Source organism: Trichomonas vaginalis, chromosome V (assembly GCF_026262505.1).
Source record: "Trichomonas vaginalis G3 chromosome V, whole genome shotgun sequence".
Classification (NCBI taxonomy): Eukaryota; Parabasalia; order Trichomonadida; family Trichomonadidae; genus Trichomonas; species Trichomonas vaginalis.
Window position 1 is genome coordinate 30,111,509 of NC_067207.1, and position 20,930 is coordinate 30,132,438.

General features: G+C 33.7%; 10 protein-coding genes and 2 pseudogenes across 12 annotated transcripts, besides 2 other annotated features; 10 read left to right on the forward strand and 2 right to left on the reverse strand.

Annotated features, from left to right (window-relative positions):
- Positions 1 to 486: part of a mobile genetic element that runs on past the window's edge.
- A 258-nt stretch (positions 487 to 744) lies between these two features.
- Positions 745 to 7,113, forward strand: TVAGG3_0428780 (Rabconnectin-related family; the record flags this gene model as incomplete). The annotated part of the gene is made up of 1 exon (XM_001327502.1): positions 765 to 7,055. One exon carries the CDS (start codon positions 765 to 767, stop codon positions 7,053 to 7,055), a length of 6,291 nt encoding a protein of 2,096 aa, XP_001327537.1.
- Positions 7,114 to 10,538: 3,425 nt separating this feature from the next.
- TVAGG3_0428790 (uncharacterized protein) lies at positions 10,539 to 10,814 on the forward strand (the record flags this gene model as incomplete). Its single annotated transcript, XM_051233710.1, has 1 exon — positions 10,539 to 10,814. One exon carries the CDS (start codon positions 10,539 to 10,541, stop codon positions 10,812 to 10,814), a length of 276 nt encoding a protein of 91 aa, XP_051103440.1.
- Positions 10,815 to 10,832: 18 nt separating this feature from the next.
- On the forward strand, positions 10,833 to 11,075 carry TVAGG3_0428800 (serine threonine-protein phosphatase family; the record flags this gene model as incomplete). The annotated part of the gene is made up of 1 exon (XM_051233711.1): positions 10,833 to 11,075. One exon carries the CDS (start codon positions 10,833 to 10,835, stop codon positions 11,073 to 11,075), a length of 243 nt encoding a protein of 80 aa, XP_051103441.1.
- A 4-nt stretch (positions 11,076 to 11,079) lies between these two features.
- TVAGG3_0428810 (uncharacterized protein) lies at positions 11,080 to 11,928 on the reverse strand (the record flags this gene model as incomplete). Its single annotated transcript, XM_051233712.1, has 1 exon — positions 11,080 to 11,928. One exon carries the CDS (start codon positions 11,926 to 11,928, stop codon positions 11,080 to 11,082), a length of 849 nt encoding a protein of 282 aa, XP_051103442.1.
- Positions 11,929 to 12,381: 453 nt separating this feature from the next.
- Positions 12,382 to 20,930: part of a mobile genetic element that runs on past the window's edge.
- Positions 15,040 to 15,623, forward strand: TVAGG3_0428830 (annotated as a pseudogene). The gene has a single exon. A coding segment is annotated over exon 1 (584 nt).
- On the forward strand, positions 15,670 to 15,900 carry TVAGG3_0428840 (uncharacterized protein; the record flags this gene model as incomplete). Its single annotated transcript, XM_051233713.1, has 1 exon — positions 15,670 to 15,900. The coding sequence occupies one exon, from the start codon at positions 15,670 to 15,672 to the stop codon at positions 15,898 to 15,900; it is 231 nt and encodes a 76-aa protein (XP_051103443.1).
- TVAGG3_0428850 (uncharacterized protein) lies at positions 16,056 to 16,265 on the forward strand (the record flags this gene model as incomplete). Its single annotated transcript, XM_051233714.1, has 1 exon — positions 16,056 to 16,265. A coding segment is annotated over one exon (210 nt), but the record flags the coding sequence as incomplete, so codon positions are not given.
- Positions 16,285 to 16,917, forward strand: TVAGG3_0428860 (annotated as a pseudogene). The gene has a single exon. A coding segment is annotated over exon 1 (633 nt).
- TVAGG3_0428870 (uncharacterized protein) lies at positions 17,031 to 17,390 on the reverse strand (the record flags this gene model as incomplete). Its single annotated transcript, XM_051233715.1, has 1 exon — positions 17,031 to 17,390. One exon carries the CDS (start codon positions 17,388 to 17,390, stop codon positions 17,031 to 17,033), a length of 360 nt encoding a protein of 119 aa, XP_051103445.1.
- On the forward strand, positions 17,653 to 17,980 carry TVAGG3_0428880 (uncharacterized protein; the record flags this gene model as incomplete). Its single annotated transcript, XM_051233716.1, has 1 exon — positions 17,653 to 17,980. A coding segment is annotated over one exon (328 nt), but the record flags the coding sequence as incomplete, so codon positions are not given.
- TVAGG3_0428890 (organellar and viral DNA polymerase type B) lies at positions 19,488 to 20,175 on the forward strand (the record flags this gene model as incomplete). Its single annotated transcript, XM_051233717.1, has 1 exon — positions 19,488 to 20,175. A coding segment is annotated over one exon (688 nt), but the record flags the coding sequence as incomplete, so codon positions are not given.
- On the forward strand, positions 20,412 to 20,822 carry TVAGG3_0428900 (organellar and viral DNA polymerase type B; the record flags this gene model as incomplete). Its single annotated transcript, XM_051233718.1, has 1 exon — positions 20,412 to 20,822. The coding sequence occupies one exon, from the start codon at positions 20,412 to 20,414 to the stop codon at positions 20,820 to 20,822; it is 411 nt and encodes a 136-aa protein (XP_051103448.1).

A 20,930-nucleotide genomic window follows, 5' to 3' on the forward strand; every position in this document is an offset into this window, starting at 1 on the left:
ATTGTCAATTCTTTGAATTTTTTTTTAATGCAAGATATCCCGGCATTGGCCTCAATGAATATAAACTACATGCATCATAATATTAGTTTGTAATAGCATAAAAGCGAAATTCCTAATTTCTTCTCAAATAAATTCCTAAAAAAACATCGGAATTAATGATTGGAAATAGGTCAAAAAAATTCCTAATATAAAACTTATACTTAAGATAAAATCAAAATTCGAAAATATCTATTTTTCAAAACACGCATCCAAAAGCGAAAAAATTCGAAAAAATCATGTTCTTATAAAACTCGCCGATTTTGCAATTTTTATCCGATTTGAAGTGATAGAATATATTACCATCTTACAAAAACATATACTTCATTATTCCATTCACAAAATATTAATCAGAACACTAGGAAAAGTGGATTTTCGAAAAAAGATGATAACGATTATTTGCAAATCGCCTCTCAATTTTGAGAGACTTTCAATTTTTACAGTGGACCCTTAAACAATTGTCCATATTTTTTTATGACTATAACAAAAATATGCATCCACACCATTTAACATATACTTGGATAAGTAATCCAAGGTATAGATCAATATAATCCATTTCAATATTGACAATTGATTCACTTCTGCTCGAATCTCTTCGCCATTTCAAATGTTCATGTACTTGTGGTTTTGTTTCTAAAAAGAAAATATTTCAATCCCAAGTAAAATGAGTAAAATCTGTGGTCACCTTTTTATCTCAATTTTTGACGATCGATTTTTGCGCCTCAAGAATGTCAGATAATCCAGCTAAGATCCAGCAGAAGTATCTGAATTCAGGTGCAAGTAATGGAAACTTCATAAATTGTATTGGTATGACTTATTATCATGGACAACTTGTTATTGCGTATGGCTCTTCTCATTTAGTTGTCATAGCATCAACATCTCTTAACGTCATATCAACTCTTGATGGACATAGTAATAATTCAGTTGTTACATGCGTCGCCTGGGCTCCGTTTTCCGGAAGATTATCTTCATGTTCAAATACACGCGAGCTAATCATTTGGGATCCGATAGATGGCACTTGGAAACAAACACACAAAATCCAATTGTCTTCTCCAGGCGTTTGCATGTCCTGGTCAATTACTGATGTTCAATTCTGTGTCGCAGCAGAGAAATTTCAGATTTATACATTGATGAAAAACATCGAAACTAAAGAATACGAACCAACATTCGAAGATCCTGTTCCAATTTCGTTCTGTTCCTTTAGTAGAGATTCAAGATTCATTTTAACATTACAAAAATCATCAAAAGAAGTGTTTATATGGCATAAAACCGCTGGCGATAGACATAAATTACGTAGAATTCCATTAAATCACCCATCTCAAGTTACAACAATTCATTGGCGTACTTCTGATCAAATTCACGAAAGATGCTCTTTCCTTACATTAGCGGAAGATAATGTCGTTAGAATTTGGACAGAAACAGGCGTAAATGAACAATTGTCATTTAATGTGGTTGCAGCCATCCCAAGCCAATACGGAACGATATCCGCAACGTTTATTACTACATCTTCAAGAATGATCAAGAATAATGCTCAAGATCCGCAGCATAAATCGAGTATCAGTGTCGATAACTACGCCTTTGGAACAGGCCACTTACCTCTCAAAGATTTAAACAACCGTGAAGCAGATATCGCATCCAATCAAGAATTAAAGCGAAATGTTAGCTGGTTATTGACATGCGACTCAAAAAACAACGAAAACTACATAAATCTCTGGGAACTCTCAGGCATCAGCACGTCAGTACGTAGAACACCAAAACTCAACTGTATAAAGCGTATAAAAGTTTCCGGACAAATTTATCCGGGAAATTACACGAAAATGTTTGCAGTTTGTACGCTCGAAAGCGAATTCGCACATCTCAACGATGAGACATTCATTGGCCGTCCACGATCTATTTCTTTGATTTTACAAGATCAGAAGACAAATATGATTGAGAACGTCGATGTTTCGTTACCAGACGACAGAGTACAAGTTGTTGGTCGCTCACAAGGCCATTCCCATCCGATCAGCTCGATTCGTATCCATCAAACTAAACCTCTCATGGTTACAATGGATACAGACGGCTTAGCTTTAATCTGGAAGTACGATGATACAGATGTATACGATCCTACTGTTTTAACCAAGTTCGGAAGTAAAATTGATTCGAAAATCATTGCAGGAGACTGGAATGGCATTGACAGACAGTTATTTGCATTTAACGGATCAAAATTCTACTCAATCGATGTTCCTATCGATGCTGCTCCTCTTCTTAAAGCGAAATTAATCTGGAATTCGCCCCAAATCACAGAAGGAGAGAACAACAACCCAATTAACGAAGTCATTGACTTTAGATATTGCACTACCATGAATTCCGGCTCTCTATTCATAATGTTACTCCCTAATACCCTTTATATCCTCCATTTCGACAACAAAAGTGACACTGTGTCACTTTTGAAGAAATTTACGAACAAATATACATTTGGTGCTCAAGCGTATATATCCACATTATTCCCATTACCGGGCGCCACCATATATTTCTTTGCCGACCAAAATAATGATGTTTACACGACAATCATGGAATCTACATCTCCATTCCAAGTTTCTGTTAAGAAAGTATGTCACATTGATGAACAGATTGTTGCTCTTGACTTTGCACATCCTGGTTTCCTGTTTATCATCACAAAAAAGCATATGTACATTACATGGCGACATTCCTCACAAAAAGTCGATTTCGAGTTGATTCAAAAGATCGAAATGACCCATGAACCATTGACAGCCGCATGTATTCCAACAGGTTTGATAGCTGTTGTCACACGTGATGAAGTACACACAGGAAAAACATTTCTCAACTTGTATCATTCCATAAGACAGAGATCGACATTTCCTGATACACATAGTGACTGGGAATTCGTTGCAAGTTGTGAAATGGACTGTATAAATGCAATTGAATGGAGTCTTGATGGTATCTTGATTGTTGCCAGTGACACAAAGATAACAGCGTTCACTAAATTCATGGATTCTTTCTTTTATTCGATACAATTGAAGAAAGTCAGAACAATTCATCATAGATTGGCAATAAGAGCAAGATCTCCTTCAGATTTCCATCCAATGACAATGTTTCCTTTGGCTTCTTCTGGAAGATTGAATTTGGTTTATTCGATGCTTGATTTTCTCAATGAAAACTACAATCTTCCTGATAATTTGGGCATGTACACGAAGAATTTGCTCAAAATGCCTGAAGAAGGTTTCGATTTCAACATTTCTGATGAAAAAATTTCGAAATTGGAAGAAGAACTCGTCCAAAAACTTGAAAACGAAAATCCTTTGGATTGCGGTGACAAACAAAAAGAACAATTAATAAGATTAGTCAAGAACTTAATGAACTTGCAAAGACCTGATATAATGGCACTTGAAAAAAGAGCACAAGTTGTTTCAAGAGCTGTTTTACTTGAAGAAAAAACAATTCTTCCTTTCGACGCAATCATCCTCGGTTACCAGACTTATTGTCAAATGCAACTCATGAAAACTCTCGATTTAACATCATGGGAAAATGTCGAGAAAAGCGGTTGCATATTCTGGTGCAAGGATTTGAAGGATATTTTTGAATTTTTGACTCCTTTGGCGGTTAACGTTTTTGAACAAGCACGTTATTTGTCAATTTTATTGTTAACTCTTGGCAAAAGATTTAAGATTTTGCAGAGATTGTTTTCTAAGGCAGGTGATGATACAAGAGCCCAATTCTTTGTAAGAAACTTTGACTTGCAAAAGAACCAGAAAAGTGCTGAGAAAAATGCTTATTCAGCTCTCGGAAAACATGATTATCATATTGCTGCTGCTATGTTTTATTTGGCCGGCCAAATAGGATCATGTGTTCGTGTTTTACTGAAAAACTTAGGTTCTTATACATTGGCATATTTAGCATGCAGATGTTTAGATGACAACAACAAAGTTGATGTCAACAATAGTGATTATATTTGTGGAGAAAACTTGAAACAAATAATTAACGAAGCTTTTATTCCGAGATGTTTAGAAAGAGAAGATTTTGCCGCCAAAGAATTTTTCGAACACATAATTGATAACTCGAATCCAATTGAATTGGCACCAAGAATGACACAAGCAGTACCAGGTTACTTCTTCCCAGAATCATCCCATTATGGTGATATGAGATTTAACCTCTGCGAATCATTGAATACAACAATTTCAATGAAAAGTGACTATTTGAAGTCTGCTTTTTACATTGGTAATATCTTTTTGGCTGTTCAGTATCTTCCTTACTACGGAGATACAATTCTTCCTGTTGAAGCAACTGAGTACCAAGAAGGACCAGATACAATGCAAATGCAAAAATCTCTGTCAAGAGATTTCGAATCTTTGCACGCAATTTCTGCAAATTCTTCTAAAACTGACATAAAATTCTTAAAGTCAGTTCACTCTTTCTCCCAAAATTATTTGCCAAAAATTCTCCCTAAAAAAGGAAAAAGTGACACTTCTTCAGATGAAGATGATAGCTCATTTACAAGTGATAACCTTAAAATGAAAAGTGGCCAATTATCACACAAGAAATCCTCAATTTTAGCCACAAAACCAACCAGTAATTTACAAGGCCATCACCACAGAAAACACACAAAATTAGGTCAAGTAAAAGAAGAAGTCAAAGAAGAAATTAAAGTTGAAGAAGAAGTCAAAAGTGAAGTGAAAGATGAGGAACCAAAAAGTGACTCAAACAAAGAAGAAGAAAGTGAATCATTTAACAACGATCCATTTGGATATACAGGAGGAGGCTTTGATGATTTCGATGATGATTATTCTGATTCATCTGAAGACGAAAAGCCACAAACAGAAACAAAGAAAGATGACGACAAAAAAGAGTATTATTCCGATGAATATTCTTCAGATTATTACTACGATGAGGAAGAAGAAAAGAAAGAGAATAAGCCACAAGAAACAGCTCTCGAAAGTTCTCTTGTTGACAATTGGTTTAATGAAATCATTCTTTTCAACATTTGCAGATACAGACTTGAATATTTCCTCGAAACTAAATATGGTATGGATTTGAAAGATGTCCCCAACATTTTCCAAATTCTCCCTGAAATAAATTCTGTTGGAGATCAAACGAAATCGATGATCCACCAATTATCTGATTATTTATTGAGATCCTGCAAGAGAAGATGTTTCATTTACAGGAGAATTATGTTGATGACATCAGATACAGACAAATTATTCTATATACATCATCTTTGCAGATCAATTTCTTTGATTCCTGATCAAATGCTTTCTTTCCATATTTCTCCGCAACAAATTTCGCAATTAGCACAAACTGCTCATATAATTATTACTTTTGTTAATGCGAAAATTGTTGATATCAGCAAAACTGATTCGTCCCATTTCATTATTGCATCAATTTGCACTGCTTTGTTCATGTTCGCTTTCTTCTATCAAAAGAACAAAATGATGAATTTGTTGTTGAGTTTGGATTTGACGAACTTAACAAGTTTCCCTGAAGAATTCGATGAAGAATTGAAGATAGATAACTGTACTTTGGAAGAAATCAAAAATGAACAATTGGAAGATACTCAATCCGGTTCATTTTTGACTTATATTTTAGAATCAAGTAATTCTAAATTAAGTTGCAAATCACAGTCAATTGAAGATGAAGCAGGCTTCAAAATCTTTGCTCATTCTTTATTGGACTTTTTGTTACATGATACTTTTGTTTCTCAGGTCCAAAAGTTGCATGTAAACAGCGAAGAATTTGAAAAAATGTATCAATTCCTTTGTAAAATCAAAGACATTTACATGCAGTTGTTCCAATACGCGATTCTTTCTTCAACTGTTATTAGATGGTTGACTAATTTGGATGAGATTGATTATGGAAACGACGAAGTTAATTCATTGTATAGTTTCTTGTTAAACAATGACAAGAAATCGGTCATTTCTAGTTTCTGCAAGAATTTGGTCAATAAATTCTCGAATTCCTCAATTTTGCCTAAAGAAAGATTAGTCATGATGAATATCAACGTCAAAGACAAAATCTCTGAGAAATTCAAGTCCGAAGTTTTCTCAATCGCTTCTAATAAGTCAGGAAACAAAATCATGATTGCAACACAACAAGGATTAGTCGATAAAGACGTAAAACATGGAATAAGAAACATAATGTCAAGAAATAAAATTATTTCATTGACAGGAGACATGAAGATGACAAGATTCGAACTTCCTTCTGATAAACATAATCCGTTGATTACTGATGATGATTTCTCTAGATTTAAAGAAAGAAAAGAACCACAAAATCCAAGAATAATCATCAGTCATCCAAGAGAAGATTTCGCAATAATTGCAGATAAAAATGGAGAAATTTATTCGAGAAATTATCATGATCCTTCTAAACTAACATTTTTCGAACCGAAATGTGATGGACAGATCAATTCATTGTCCATTTCAAACGATGGAACTATGTTTGGAGCAGGATATGACTCAACCGCGAGAATTTATTCATTTTACTCTAATGAACAAGGTCGAAATTTATTTGCTGATTATGATACATGGTCAGACAAAATCACATGCATGAGTTTTGTCAAAGGAAGTGGTTTGTTTGCATGTGGTCAAATCCCTAATGAACAGTGCAAAGGCAATGTTACGTTCTGGGATTGTTTGTTACCAAATTCATCAGCGATGATAGCAAGTGTCAAATTCTCTAAAGGAGAAGATCCGATTTGCATGGATTATTCATACTTGGAGAATCATTTGATTGTTGGCACTTCTAAAGGAACTATCATGGCAATCGATACTCGCATGTTCGAAGTTGTTCACACATACAAAGCACACTCTAAAGGTGTCTACGCACTTAAGATTGATAAGAACGAAGCATATTTTGCATCAGGTGGCATCGGCGGCAAAGTTAAGATTTGGAATTTACACTCTGCTGCTATGGTCAAACAGATTGAAGTTCCTGGCTTCAGAAACATTAAGAACATTGATATCAACTACGACCACATTTATGTTGCATACAACGAAGGCTATGCACAAATCAACTTAGGTCAATAACTTTTATTTTTATTATCTTGTTTTATTAAAATCTAAATATTCTTTTTCTTGTATTAAATTACTTCCAACAAGAGAGGTATCCAAAAAAATCCTATCGTCCTACCTTCATCTCCAAAAGTGAGCCATTTTTTCAGTTTGATCGGACAAAACTTCGAATTTCGACCTGAAACTAGCGCCAAAAATTCGAGAAAAATTATTAAAAGATGTCTATCGTCTCAGACCATAAAGTTAGATTTATTCATTGCATAATAAAGATTTTGAACAAAATTCAACACTCGGGTTAAAGGGTTTGAAACATGAAAATTTAGTTTCTATATGATGTTAATAGACTAATGTATTCAAAATCTGAGAGATTTGCTAGATTCACAAAATATAAGATTCAAGATATGAGTTAATGATTATTTAAATGGTTGAGCAATGATATATATATGGTGTGGCAATATAATATATGTGTGAGATAAACTAGCTGATGCAAGAGAGTTTCAAATTACAATTTGATTAAAGTTTTTGTTCATCATCTGGTGTACTTGTTGAGATATTGCAATTCAGATGAGGAGCAAAGACTTTAATGGCTTCTTGAGAGAGTTTAAACAGCCTTTCTTCTCTAATCAGATGCTGAATGAAGTCTTTTGTTGACAATCAGATGTTGATTGTCGACAAAAGACTTAAAAGATCTTTCTTAAGAGTCTCTGAAGTCACTGTTCCTCATCTGAGGTACAATATCTTAACAAGTACCTCAGATGAGGAACAAATTCAACAGTCAACATCTGATTGTCGACTAAAGTCTTCGAAGATAGTTTAGAACAATCTTCGAAGTCTTCTTTCCTCATCTGGGGTACGATATCTGTACAAATACCTCAGATGATAGACATTAAAAATAATCTTCTTCTGAATATCCTCAAACAAACTAATTCTGTTTCTCAAACCTAATATATTGGTAATGGGACACTATTTCATATGTATTTAATGTTACAAATATAAATTCTTGTGACATTTTTCATTTTTCATTACTCAAATAGGATATCATAGACAAATCACAGAATAGTCTTATTATACATGTATAATTAAATAATGTCTTTTATACATGTTTAAACTAAAGTTTGGACTTTGCGAATCTTATGTGATTCTTGAGAAATATAAATGACCGACCAGACTCTTTGCAACAGCTATCGCCATTCTACGACCAAAATTATTTCTTCAATCAGAATACATATCTTGCACATGCGCATGGGATGCGCCTCCAGGACGAGTTAGAATTTTTGATGAATTTTATTCAGTGCTAAACTCATTATTTAAAAAAAACTATGTACACTATTCAAATTTTGGAGATGTAGGAACATTTTCCTTACAACAAAAAGAATTAAAATAAAATTAAATAATTGTACGCTATATAAAATAACAAATCAGATTGGTTCCAACAGTTAATTAGAACTTCCCTAAATGAAATCACAAATATATGAACAATAATTAAAATTCATTTATTAATTAAAACGAATTAAGTTATATTAATGATTAGATTTTTGTTTGATGTTTTTTAAGTCCAATATAATCTTCGCTATCTACTGGCAACATAAAGTAATTTTTTTCATCGAAATTTTGTTGTTGATGATCAATTGGTCTCATACTTGTAGGCTTGTGTAAACCAATGGAGGTAAGTTCAAAGCGATTACTTACGATTTCGTCTTTTTTGCGCCTATCAAATGGAGGTTTTTTTTTAATTGATTGATTGATTGAAATGAGCGATAATCACATAGTGGCTGGTATTATTAAATCAAGGTGTCACCTATCAATATATCCGACATGTGATAATGCTGTTATCATAGGATTTTTTGCTTCATCAATTTTAATTTGCATTCCATTTATGTATGTATTTACATCAATTGTTCGACAAACAAGGTTATTCAACACCGAAAAGAAGGATAAAGGCACAATATTTTGCATATTAACAGTTATAAATACTTTACTAATTTCTTTTTCAAATTATTCATTCATAAATTTTTTCGTAGCAATGAGGATTTCAGGTGCATATATATTAGTATTAACCGTTAAGTTTTTTCAAGCATTTTCTATTGCTTTATATTTCGATGAAATTTCAAAAATTTTAATTCTTTTTGAAGTTTTTGGAGGAAAGATATTCCATTATATATCAATTGCATTATCAATTAAAAAAAAAAAAAAGGTAGTGGGGCTTCCAGGCACTTCGTGCCCTCTAGCCCCGAAGATGTTTAGTATAAATGAAGTTTTTATTCGGAAAATTGTTAGTCTTCTGGTGTGAATTCGGAGGACTCTTCTTCTTCCTCCATTGCTTCTGGGAAGAAGCCTTCTTCTGGGTCGAAAACATTATATAATGTGTCGCTTTTCACAAATTATATATGTTTTCATGTTTTGTCACTTTTCTGTCACTTTTCGGGTAAAAACATTTTTATTATTATATATAAATGAATTTTACAAAACCTCCGTTACCGTTCTTTGGAAATAAGAGTAGATGTAAAGATATTATATTGAGAGAACTTAAGAAACTACCGAATGGTCTAACATTTGTAGATTTGTTCGGTGGAAGTTTCTATATATCCCATTTGTGCCATACAATATTCCCAGACTCAAAGATTATATGCAATGACTTCGACAACTATATGGACCGTCTCAAACATATACCAGACACAAACAATATATTGAAAGAGTTAAAAGAAAAGATACCTATAGGTAAGATGGAACGTATACCATTAGATAACAAAAATATTGTGAGAGAGGTTTTGAAAAAAGCAGAATATATAGACTGGGATAGTATATCTGCTAGACTATTATATAGTGGTTCTATAAGAGTTCATGACATTGAAACACTTATGTCAAAAGTTTTATATCTTAACTATACAAATGTTTTCAAAGAGGACATAGAAAAATATATTGAGGGTATAGAGTTTGTGAGATGTCATTGGACAGAGTTGTATGAAAAATATAAAGACAAGGAAAATGTTTTCTTTATAGTGGACCCGCCGTTCTATAACACATGGGATTTTCAATACCAAGTAGACTGGACTTTGAGAGACTCTTTAGAAACTTTAGACGTTTTACATAACCATCCATGCTTTTACTTTACATCCGATAAAAGTGGTTTGGAAAGTGTCATGAAATGGTTAGAGGACATACATGACTATGAGTTTAGATATGACAAGATAGAATATGAGAGAGGTCCTATAAACCGGAGAAAGTGTCATAACAAAGAAATTTTATTAGTAAGTAAATGTGGTTTGAAATAGGACTACTTGTTTTAGGTTTTTTCCATTGTGTCATTTATTTATTTGACGTGGCAGAAAGATATAGAGAATATGAAGATGAACCAATGCCTGCAAATGTTCAGTATATGTACTCGTAAGAGATATTTTTATCTAATATTAAATGGACGCACAGAACTTAGCGAATGCACAGCAACCTGGACAACCAAACCCAGAGAATATTCCAAATGAAGTTAGAATACAAACTGCAATGGCAAACTATGGTCAAGTGCCAACAGATGTACAAATGCAAACTGCCATGTCAAATGACGCTGCGTTAGGTTTGCCACCATGGTATGCAAATATGAGATGGAAAGAGTTTTATACAAACCCTGAAGTGGGATATAAACAACTTTATGCAGATGACGCGAACACAGGAGTTGACCCAGAATATGTTTTCTACCAGAGGAGAAACAGAATGTATGAGCTCCAGTTAAAGAATGCTATGGAACTCAACAGGAAACGCAAAAGACTAGGCGGACATTAGATTTTTACATATAGTAAAATGGGTTTCTTCAGTAAGATAGGAAACTTCTTTCGAAATGTTGGAAGAGGTATATGGAATGGAATAAAAACCGTAGGAAGAGGAATTTGGAACGGTGTCAAAAATATTGGTAAAAGGGTAGGTCAGTTCGTTGGTATTATACCTAAAGACCCTGAACCAGAAGAACAAGCTCCTGTTATACAACAGCCTGAACCTGCACCACAGTCTAGTTGGCAACCAAATCCAACACCTCAACCGTATTAAAAAATTATATTTTTACCGTTCGATAGTAGTTGTATATGAAACTAAGTTCTAAGTAAAACGCATGGTATAATGGAATTATTCTTTTTCTTCCATCTGTAGTAAACCATACTTGAAAGTCTGAAATACTTCCACTTGGTGGTTCGTATAACTTTGTAGGTTTTTCGTAAAAGTCATTTGCCAAGCATAAGAAAGAGTTTTGGGCGCCAGAAAATGAAGCATGAACAATAATAGCAGCTGGGTCGAAAACATTTTCATATGTTCCATTAGGGTTTTCGACTTCATAAAAGTCTGGGTGTACTGGATATGCTGCAGGCTGATTTAACATCCTCATAAATCTATACCATGCCAAGTTGTTATATTTTGTAGAAATATAAACGTTTTCTCCAAGGTCTTCTATTCTATTGATTTTAACAGTTGCATTTTTCCTGTCATAAATAATATCGAGATGGTATTCTCCTTCGTCAATGTTATACTGTTTTGCATATTCGATATAGATATCGTTTATTTTTTCTTGAAAAGCTTGAAGAGTTGTTTCTAAGTTTACAAGCAAACTAACTTGTAAAAGTTTTCCCTGTTCAAATTTCTCATACATACGTTTTTCTTTGTTATAGTATCGAACTTCAAAACCGACCGTAAATGGGAAACCATGTATGGCTTCTGAAATGAACTTCATTCTACGAAAGCCAATAGCTTTTGGGACAGATGGGTCTCTTAACCATCTTAATGGGTAGTCAAAACGATAGCCTTCATGCTTTACGGTCTCTGTCTCAAACTTTTGACCGACATTAGTAAAAAGTTCATCTAATGGTTTAGTTGTAGCAACTCTTGAATTTTCTTTTTCTATTGGAAGCATATTTTATCTAGAATAAAAATGTCGAAAGATATTGCTTCCATGAGAGAAATACAACACAACCGACAACTCATTATGCAAGCTCTAAATAAGAACACAACAAACTTTTCAAACTATTCTAAGATATCTGAGTCATTGAAAGAAGGAAACTTAAAACTGACATTAAACCCAATGACAGATGAGTTTCTATTTCAAGACAAGAAGAACAATACTGTCTGTATAAATCCAACAAAAGGAACTTTAAACGAGAAACCTATAAATGAACTTCTTTTGAAAGCAGATGTTGACAACAAAGCTGACAAAGAATATGTAGACGATGCAATAGCAAAAGAAGAAGAAAGAGCTAACAATGCTTATGCAACAAAAGAACATACTCATCCTGAACTAGCAGACAAAACATATGTTGACAATAAAATGTCAAGTGAAGTGACAAGAGCTGAAAACGAATATTCTAAAAAGACTCATACACATTCTATATCTGAAATAACAGACTTACAAGAAACCTTAAACAGTAAAAGTGCCGTTGGACATACACATACCATTGCAAATATTACAAACTTACAAGAAACCTTAAACAGTAAAAGTGACGTTGGACATACACATACCATTGCAAATATTACAAACTTACAAGAAACCTTAAACAGGAAAAGTGCCGTTGGACATACACATTCTATATCTGAAATAACAGACTTAAACGTTAGCCTTGAAAAGAAAGCAGACAAGAACCATACACATACCATTGCAAATATTACAAACTTACAAGAAACCTTAAACAGTAAAAGTGCCGTTGGACATACACATACATCTTCTGAAATAACAGACTTAAACGTTAGCCTTGAAAAGAAAGCAGATAAGAACCATACACATGATTTCTTCACAACTGTTGCTATAGAAAGTATTGAAGGAACGGTTGAAGAAACTGGTGGGGATGCATTATATTGTAAACCTCCTAACTTTCCACAAGGTTTAACATCGGATGACGACATAACGACGATGAGAAACATTAGATGTAAAGATGTTTATGTCATGAAGGATGAATATAATATTAAATTCACTGCTCAAGATTTATATGACAAGAAAGCAGACAAAACAGAGCTTCAAACATTAAAGACAGAAATGCTTCAAACATTATATCCTATAGGCTCTATTTATACGTCAATGAACTCTACCAGACCAGAAGTAGTACTTGGTTTTGGAACTTGGACTCAAATAGTCGACAGGTTTTTGTATTGTGCAAACTCTTCAAAGGAAACAGGTGGAAGTAAAACGATTTCAGGTGAAAATTTACCTGCACATAGTCACTACATAGATTTAAGTACATCTCAAGCAGGTTGGCATAAGCATAAATTTTGGGATTGGTCAGCAATGACAAAAGGTAAAGGATATGATGTTAAAGACAACGTTCAGTTTGCTATAAATTGTTTCTGGGTAACACTCAGGGAGATGGAAAACCATACACATCGCGTTTCAGGATATACGCAAACAACGGGACAAAGTAAAGAATACATGCCACCTTACATGACAGTTTACGCATGGTATAGAAATGCTTAGTCGTCATTTTCAACTTCTTTAGCATATTCGTCAGGAGTTGTCTTATATTTGTTAGGAACTGTCTTTGAAAGTATACCACCTTGAACTTTGACAAGTTTGAAACGAGGTCTGACAATAGTAGTTTTATCTTCTGCTTGCAGTGTGTACATTTTGCCATGTTTGCCTAAAACTTCATAATATTCTCTTGTATACTTTCTTCTATTTTTTACGAACACGAATGTGAGTACCTGTCGGGTTCCCATTGTTGTCATAGTCAATAGTATTTTCATATGGGTCGCGTTTAGGTATTTCTATTTTTACTTTGTCACCTTTCTGAAGTTTGAAGCCCGGCATTCTTTCTTGTTTGTCTCTTTTGACTAAATTATTAAATATATAGTCTTTCTCTAAGTCAGGGTTGTTTTTCATTTCTTCGGGGGAGTGGTTTCCCAAACCTTTTTGTTTACGGCTATTGTAAATATTAAAACTTGTCTCATCTTTGCCATGGAGAAGTGTCTATATTTGTCGTCATATGACATTTCATTTGCTTCACCACCTTGTGGTTGGTTTAAAGTCTCTTAACATTTTTATACAACCGTCAATGACACCAAGAGCAGAATGGTTTTGGTCGACAATGAAATATTGGTTTACATTTTTTGAACGCAGATAGTTTTTTACATCATCTGATTTGAAGAACTTTCACAGTCAGATGTCAGTTTTGTTGGATGGTATTTGTCAACGAATATTGTCAAAGCAGTTTTCACATCTAAAATATTTGGACCATAATGGTATGGCTTCACAGTATCTTGTGTTTTGACCGACAAATATTAGCCAGTATGGTGGTCCATCTGTTCTAACTCTCGGAATGTTTTCCAAGATATCCATAAACCAAGCATTTGGTGTTGAACTAAAGATTTTTATCATGAGTGCTTTCTTTTGTCGCTTTAGAAACATAGGGGTCCTTGTTTGGATTCGTCATTTTTTATCCTATAAGAAATGGGTTTATTTGGCGCATTAGCAGGAGTTGCATCTAGATTTTTACCCGCAGTGGGAACAATAGCCAGAGGTGTATTTGGAGTTGGAAGGAAGATTTTGAGTACATTAGGTATACTGAAAGAGAAAGCACAACCTATTATACAAACTGTACAGAAAGGTTGGGATGTAGCACGAGATGCAACAAATCTTATTCCAAATCCTGAAACAAGAGGAAAAGTTCAAGGATGGATGGACAATGTAGGAAGACAAGCAGGAAACTATTATAACAAAGCAAATGACTACTATAACCAAGCAGGACACTATATGGACCAAGGTGAAGATTCTTTAACAGAGGATATAACCATGCACAACAATGGGTAAACAATAACCAACCTCAACCGCCTCAAACGTGGGAATGTAAAGTTTTTTACTGAGATGAAATGAACAATACAGCATTGAGACAAATGGGTTCAAGATGGATTTGTCGGCTTCCAGCAGTTACACAACGTGTTTGTCAAGTTCTTCCTATACCTCAGGAAGTTTTAGACCGACTTAAAAAACAACAACAACCAGTTGAAAACAAACCAAACTAAAATTTTTTACTGAGATGAAATGACCGAAGAAGTTGAAACGGTAGATTTGACACCACAAACAAAAAGTTCAGAACCATTGTCAAAACCTGTCAAAGAACTTACAGATGAAGAGAAAAATTCAATAATAGAAAGTGCCAGGTCTGGAAATACAAACCCTAACTACAAAAGTCACTTTTCATAAAAATGGAACGGCTAGTATCTCAAAAAAGAAACAGACTCTCACAAATAAAATATTGAAGTCTGAAGGAGCTTTCGAGACAACAGATGGAAAAGTTTACTTCACTGACCAACAGTTCATTATAGAACATCTCATTGACTTAGAGTCGAAATATTCTAAACTTTACAACAAACACAAAAAGTTGAAAGGAAAACAAAAACAAATGGCATATGATATTTATGAAGATGTTGACGACACAACTGTTCCTGCAAGTGAAGTAAAGTCAGAGGAACCGAAAAGTGACAAAAACCGATAGAAGAAGAAAAACCAAAAACTGAAGATAAACCAAAACCAAAGTTTAGTTTGGAAACTAAACCAAGTCAACCTTCATTAGCTGGTATGGGTTGGCGTCAAAGACTTATGGCAGCAGCGGTTATGTTAAGTAAAGAAAAAAATATTTTTTTTTCTTTTTATAAAATGCCCCCATATAGAATGGATAGAAAATCTGCTAGAATAAAAGCAGAGTTGCAAAGATATGGTTGGAGAGTTTCGAAGAATTTTAAATATAGGAAGGGAAGACCCATAAAAGTCTATGACAAATTGTCTGGTCTTCGCTACGAAATGGATTTGGAAACAGCACGTGCAAATTATCCAAACAGACTAGAGAGGTTAGAAGAAGAACGTCTTATGGACATGCCTTTCGATGTGTTAAACATTGCATGAAGTAAAAAATTTATTTTAAAAAAGTGACATTTTTTTAAATTTTATTTGAAATGTACGCTGAGTTTGTTGGAGAAGACCGTTGGGAAACTTGTTTGTTAGATGAGAAATATGAAATGGCATACCATTTTAAAACAATATATTTTTACATATATTAAATGCTTCAGGTTGAAAAACAAAGAACAAAAGTAGCAGATACAAAACCGTTAGACTATATCTTTACAAATGCTGGTAGGACTATTTCAGATGAAGAAATTTCATCCCGAGTATACAGGTTTGACTATCCAATTCGTTGGCTTCAAAGTCCTTCAGATGCAAAGGCAATAGGATTTAGAAGAGTTTTGTTTTCAAATAGAACTAACGCATTTATGTTCGCAGTATATTTTCATGGGCAGTATAAAGGTTCTGATGGTCTAATAGACAAATTTGACGAAATGAGAATCTTTACAGTTCGTTCAGACGAAAGTCTTGAGAAAACTCTAAATGACTTTCAAACTCAAATGAACAAATATTATTGGGAATTTCAAGAAAAAATACGACTCTTTACTAAATGGAACATACTATCTGAAACTAGAATATGACAAGATGAACTCCACCGTTTCATTTCAAAAGATTGAAATTAACCCTCCAAGAGATACAGAGTTTTTATTTTGGAAAGTAGACAAACGTTCTTGGGCACAATTTCTTCGGTTACTAAACCAGAACGAACCATTACCACCAGATGGTCCATTTCAATTTATACTTCCACCAGCAGATTTGACAGTTTATAGAAACGTGTTTGACCCTCAAAATGTTATGTGTCATGCAAGTTTCAGTTCAAGCAACAATAGTTTTCTATGTATTGGTAAGGACTTTTATGACTTTGCTTCTAAATTCTACGAACTACCTAGTAACAGTTTCTCTGACTTTCAAGTTTGGTTCACAACAAATGGTGTGCAACATATTATTCCATTGTACTATGACTTTTATCTCGAATTGTCTTTCATATATAACTACGGAAAAGTGCTGAAAAAGTATTGAATGTGAAGATATTAGAAAATAACATTTTTCTAACATCGTAGAAAACTCATGAAAACAATTTATTTTTGACACTTTCACAAAAAACATAAAAAAGTGAAGTTAAACGTTAAGGTTTACTGAACTGGTTGGATGTCGCCTTCACAGGTTATGTAGAACGGCTGACCCGAGAAGTGGAACAGTGCTCTGAGAATTTGTATAATTCGTGGAATTGGACTCTCTCTGTTTGGAAGTAGTATCCAAGGACGCTTGGCAAAGAACTTTATAATGGCTTCCTTCTTTGCTTGCTTTATGTCGTCGTAGGCTGTCCCGTCTGGTATTTGAATTGGAATTTCAGTCGAAGTCTCGAGATTCAAGACAGCCCTTCCAGAAATAGTGGTGAACTTGACCTTGGGCTTCATGACCTTGCGCAAGTAGTCTTTTACGCAGTCGTTAATTTCAATTAGGTAAACTGCCTCGTCAAATCCTTCTGGCATTCCGAGTCCTTCCTTCCAACAGGAAAAGTTTTTCCTTCCGACAGAAAAAATTTTTCCTTCCGACAGAAAAAATTTTTCCTTAAGACAGAAAAAATTTTTCCAGTTGTCCGTCCGTAAACCATTCAAATTTTCGAAAATTGAGAACTTTTTGGTCGAACTTCAGAAAAAGTTTTTCCTTCCAACAGAAAAAGTTTTTCCTTCCAACAGGAAAAGTTTTTCCTTCCAACAGGAAAAGTTCTTCCTTCTGACAGGACACAAACGAATGTCCCACGTCCCACCAACCCAGTCCATTCCCAAACCAGATGAACCTAAAGAACCACAACAGTCTCCTCAGCAACCTCAGTTCCAGCAAGTACCTCCACCAAATTACTACCAATTTCCACCTCAAGGTTACTACCCACCACAAGGCTTCCCGAACTACCCTCCTCTGCCTATGCCTTACTTCCCCAACCCTTGGATGTTCCAGCAAGCTCCACCTCAGCAATTCCAATCTCAATCCCAATCGAAGAGAGACCAAGAGTTCGAAGAAGGTCTGAACCGTTTACGCAAAGAGTATGCTACAGCTCCAATTGAGAGAAAGTTGTTCCCGGACCAAAAATATAATTTAGGGTAGATGGTTAGATCTCACCTGTTTTTTCACCTCTTTTTCACCCTCTTGAATTTTCATGACTTCTTCGTAAATGTTTTGTCAAGACTTCATCGTAAATGTTTTGTCAAGACTTCATCGTAAATGTTTTGTCAAGACTTCTTCGTAATGAGTGTAAAGGACCCAAAAATAAAGTTTATGTTAGAATGTTAGATCTAACATGTTTTCTAACACGTTTTCTAACATGGTCTAAAACGCTTCAAAATGACATGAATTTCCTTAAGATAGAAAAAATAAAGTTAGTTTTATTTTGTATTTTTTTGTATGTAAGATATGATTTCAGGGATTTTTTTGAGTGAATGTTCACTTCGTAAAAAAAAAAAATGAAAAAGTTAGTTTTATTTTGTATTTTTTTGTATGTAAGATATGATTTCAGGGATTTTTTTGACGAAGTGTCAATGTTCACTTCGTCAAAAAATAACAGTTATCTAATGAAAAAGTTAGTTTTATTTTTTTATTTTGTATGTAAAGATATGATTTCAGGGATTTTTTTGACGAAGTGTCAATGTTCACTTCGTCAAAAAATAACAGTTATCTAATGAAAAAGTTAGTTTTATTTTTTTATTTTGTATGTAAAGATATGATTTCAGGGATTTTTTTGACGAAGTGTCAATGTTCACTTCGTCAAAAAATAACAGTTATCTAATGAAAAAGTTAGTTTTATTTTGTATTTTTTTGTATGTAAAGATATGATTTCAGGGATTTTTTTGACGAAGTGTCAATGTTCACTTCGTCAAAAAATAACAGTTATCTAATGAAAAAGTTAGTTTTATTTTTTTATTTTGTATGTAAAGATATGATTTCAGGGATTTTTTTGACGAAGTGTCAATGTTCACTTCGTCAAAAAATAACAGTTATCTAATGAAAAAGTTAGTTTTATTTTTTTATTTTGTATGTAAAGACATGATTTCAGGGATTTTTTTGACGAAGTGTCAATGTTCACTTCGTCAAAAAATAACAGTTATCTAATGAAAAAGTTAGTTTTATTTTTGTATTTGACGAGAATGTCGGGTAAATGTTTTGTCATGACTTCTTCGTATATGTTTTGTCAAGACTTCTTCATCGTAATGAGCGTATATGTTTTGTCATGACTTCATCGTACATGTTTTGTCAAGACTTCTTCATCGTAATGAACGTAAATGTTTTGTCAAACATGAACGTACATGCTTTGTCAAACATGAACGTAAATGTTTTGTCATGATTTCATCGTAAATGTTTTGTCAAGACTTCTTCGTAAATGTTTTGTCATGACTTCTTCGTACATGTTTTGTCAAGACTTCTTCATCGTAATGAGCGTAAAGGACCCAAAAATATATTTTAGGGTAGATGGTTAGATCTAACACGTTTTCTAACATGGTCTAAAACTCTCGAAAATCATGAATTTTCCCGAAATAAAAAATAAAGTTAGTTTTATTTTTTTTATTTTTTTTATTTTGTATAAAAAAATAAAAATGTCAACAATCGGCACAACAGCAATACAAACAACTACAGCACCAAACTCTTTAGTCATGAATCCTACGTCAATGTTAGTAGAGATGAAAAGCTTCATTCCTTCTTCATATACTTTTGAAACAGAAATCCAGAAGATAAAGCAAGAACTTTTAACATGTAATTTAGACTGTAGTGCGAAAGATGAAACAAATGAACAGTATCTTTATGAAATGGAGGACCTCATCGACCATTTACCCAAATTGCCTGAAATTCAGCAACAAAAACTAACTATTCCTGAATTCGATGAAATAGAAGTCAAAGCAACTGACTCGGTAGAAATAAAGAAGTTCATACGAAAGGTAAACTATGAGTTTCTAGGATTTCATTGCAACCATAAGGTTATGGACAAAGATTGCGACATGGTATATAAGAATGGTTCTGACATATATAAATCTGAAGAATTTAAGACCTACGACAACTTTGTTTCGTTAGTTGCTGAATGTGTATGGCAGATAAGAGATAAAGATAGAAGAGGCAAAGTATGGAATAAACAGATAAAACCAGCAACTTTTGAGTTAAAGAAAACCATTGACGCTTTAGTTGTTTTAGCAGGTAAGGTTTCAGAATATAACGCAAAAATGAACCCGCAATGTTCTAAATGTAAAGCAGCAATGAGGAAATATAACTACTCCGTCAAAGAGATAGAAAGAATGAGAAACGACTATGCAGATTTAAAGAAAGATATGTCAAACATTCAGTTTGAAACAGTTGGAAAGATAGACAATGACACCAAAGTGGTTAGAATAGGTGATTTAAACGTAAGATACTCAAAGAAATACAACAAATATTCTTTGTCAGACATTTTATCTCCATTTGGAAAGAAAACAAACCACTGGGTTATAAATGCTTCTACTCAGAAAATTTTGACAAGAAATCCTGAGCTTATGATATCGGTAAGATTCTATGGAACTACAGCATATCTCATCGACAAAAGTCTTATACCAATAGTTTTGTTATGGTTAGACCCAGTTGTTGGATATAACTTCATAACATATGGTTCATTCGATACGGAACGTTGCAGTGAAGGCTTACTTTACATCGTTCAGAAACCGAAGGACTTCAATACAAAAAGATATAAGATAGGAAGAACATATAATATAACTCTAAGATATGACAGTACAGTCAATAGAGTCAAGGTTGTGTTGGTTAATGATATGAGAGCTGCAGAAACAGAACTACTTGAAAAGTTTGAGAAAATGTATGGTGCTCCCATAAAAGGTAAAGAAACGTTTGAAGTAGATGAGATAGATAAAGCTATAAAATTATTTGACGAAGTTGCTGAAAAATACATGTAAAGCGTTTATTTTTGGTCTTTTGTGAAAGTCAGAAAATAAAGTTAGTGTCATTTTTTTTGTATTTTTTTGTATGTAAGATATGATTTCAGGGATTTTTTTGACGAAGTG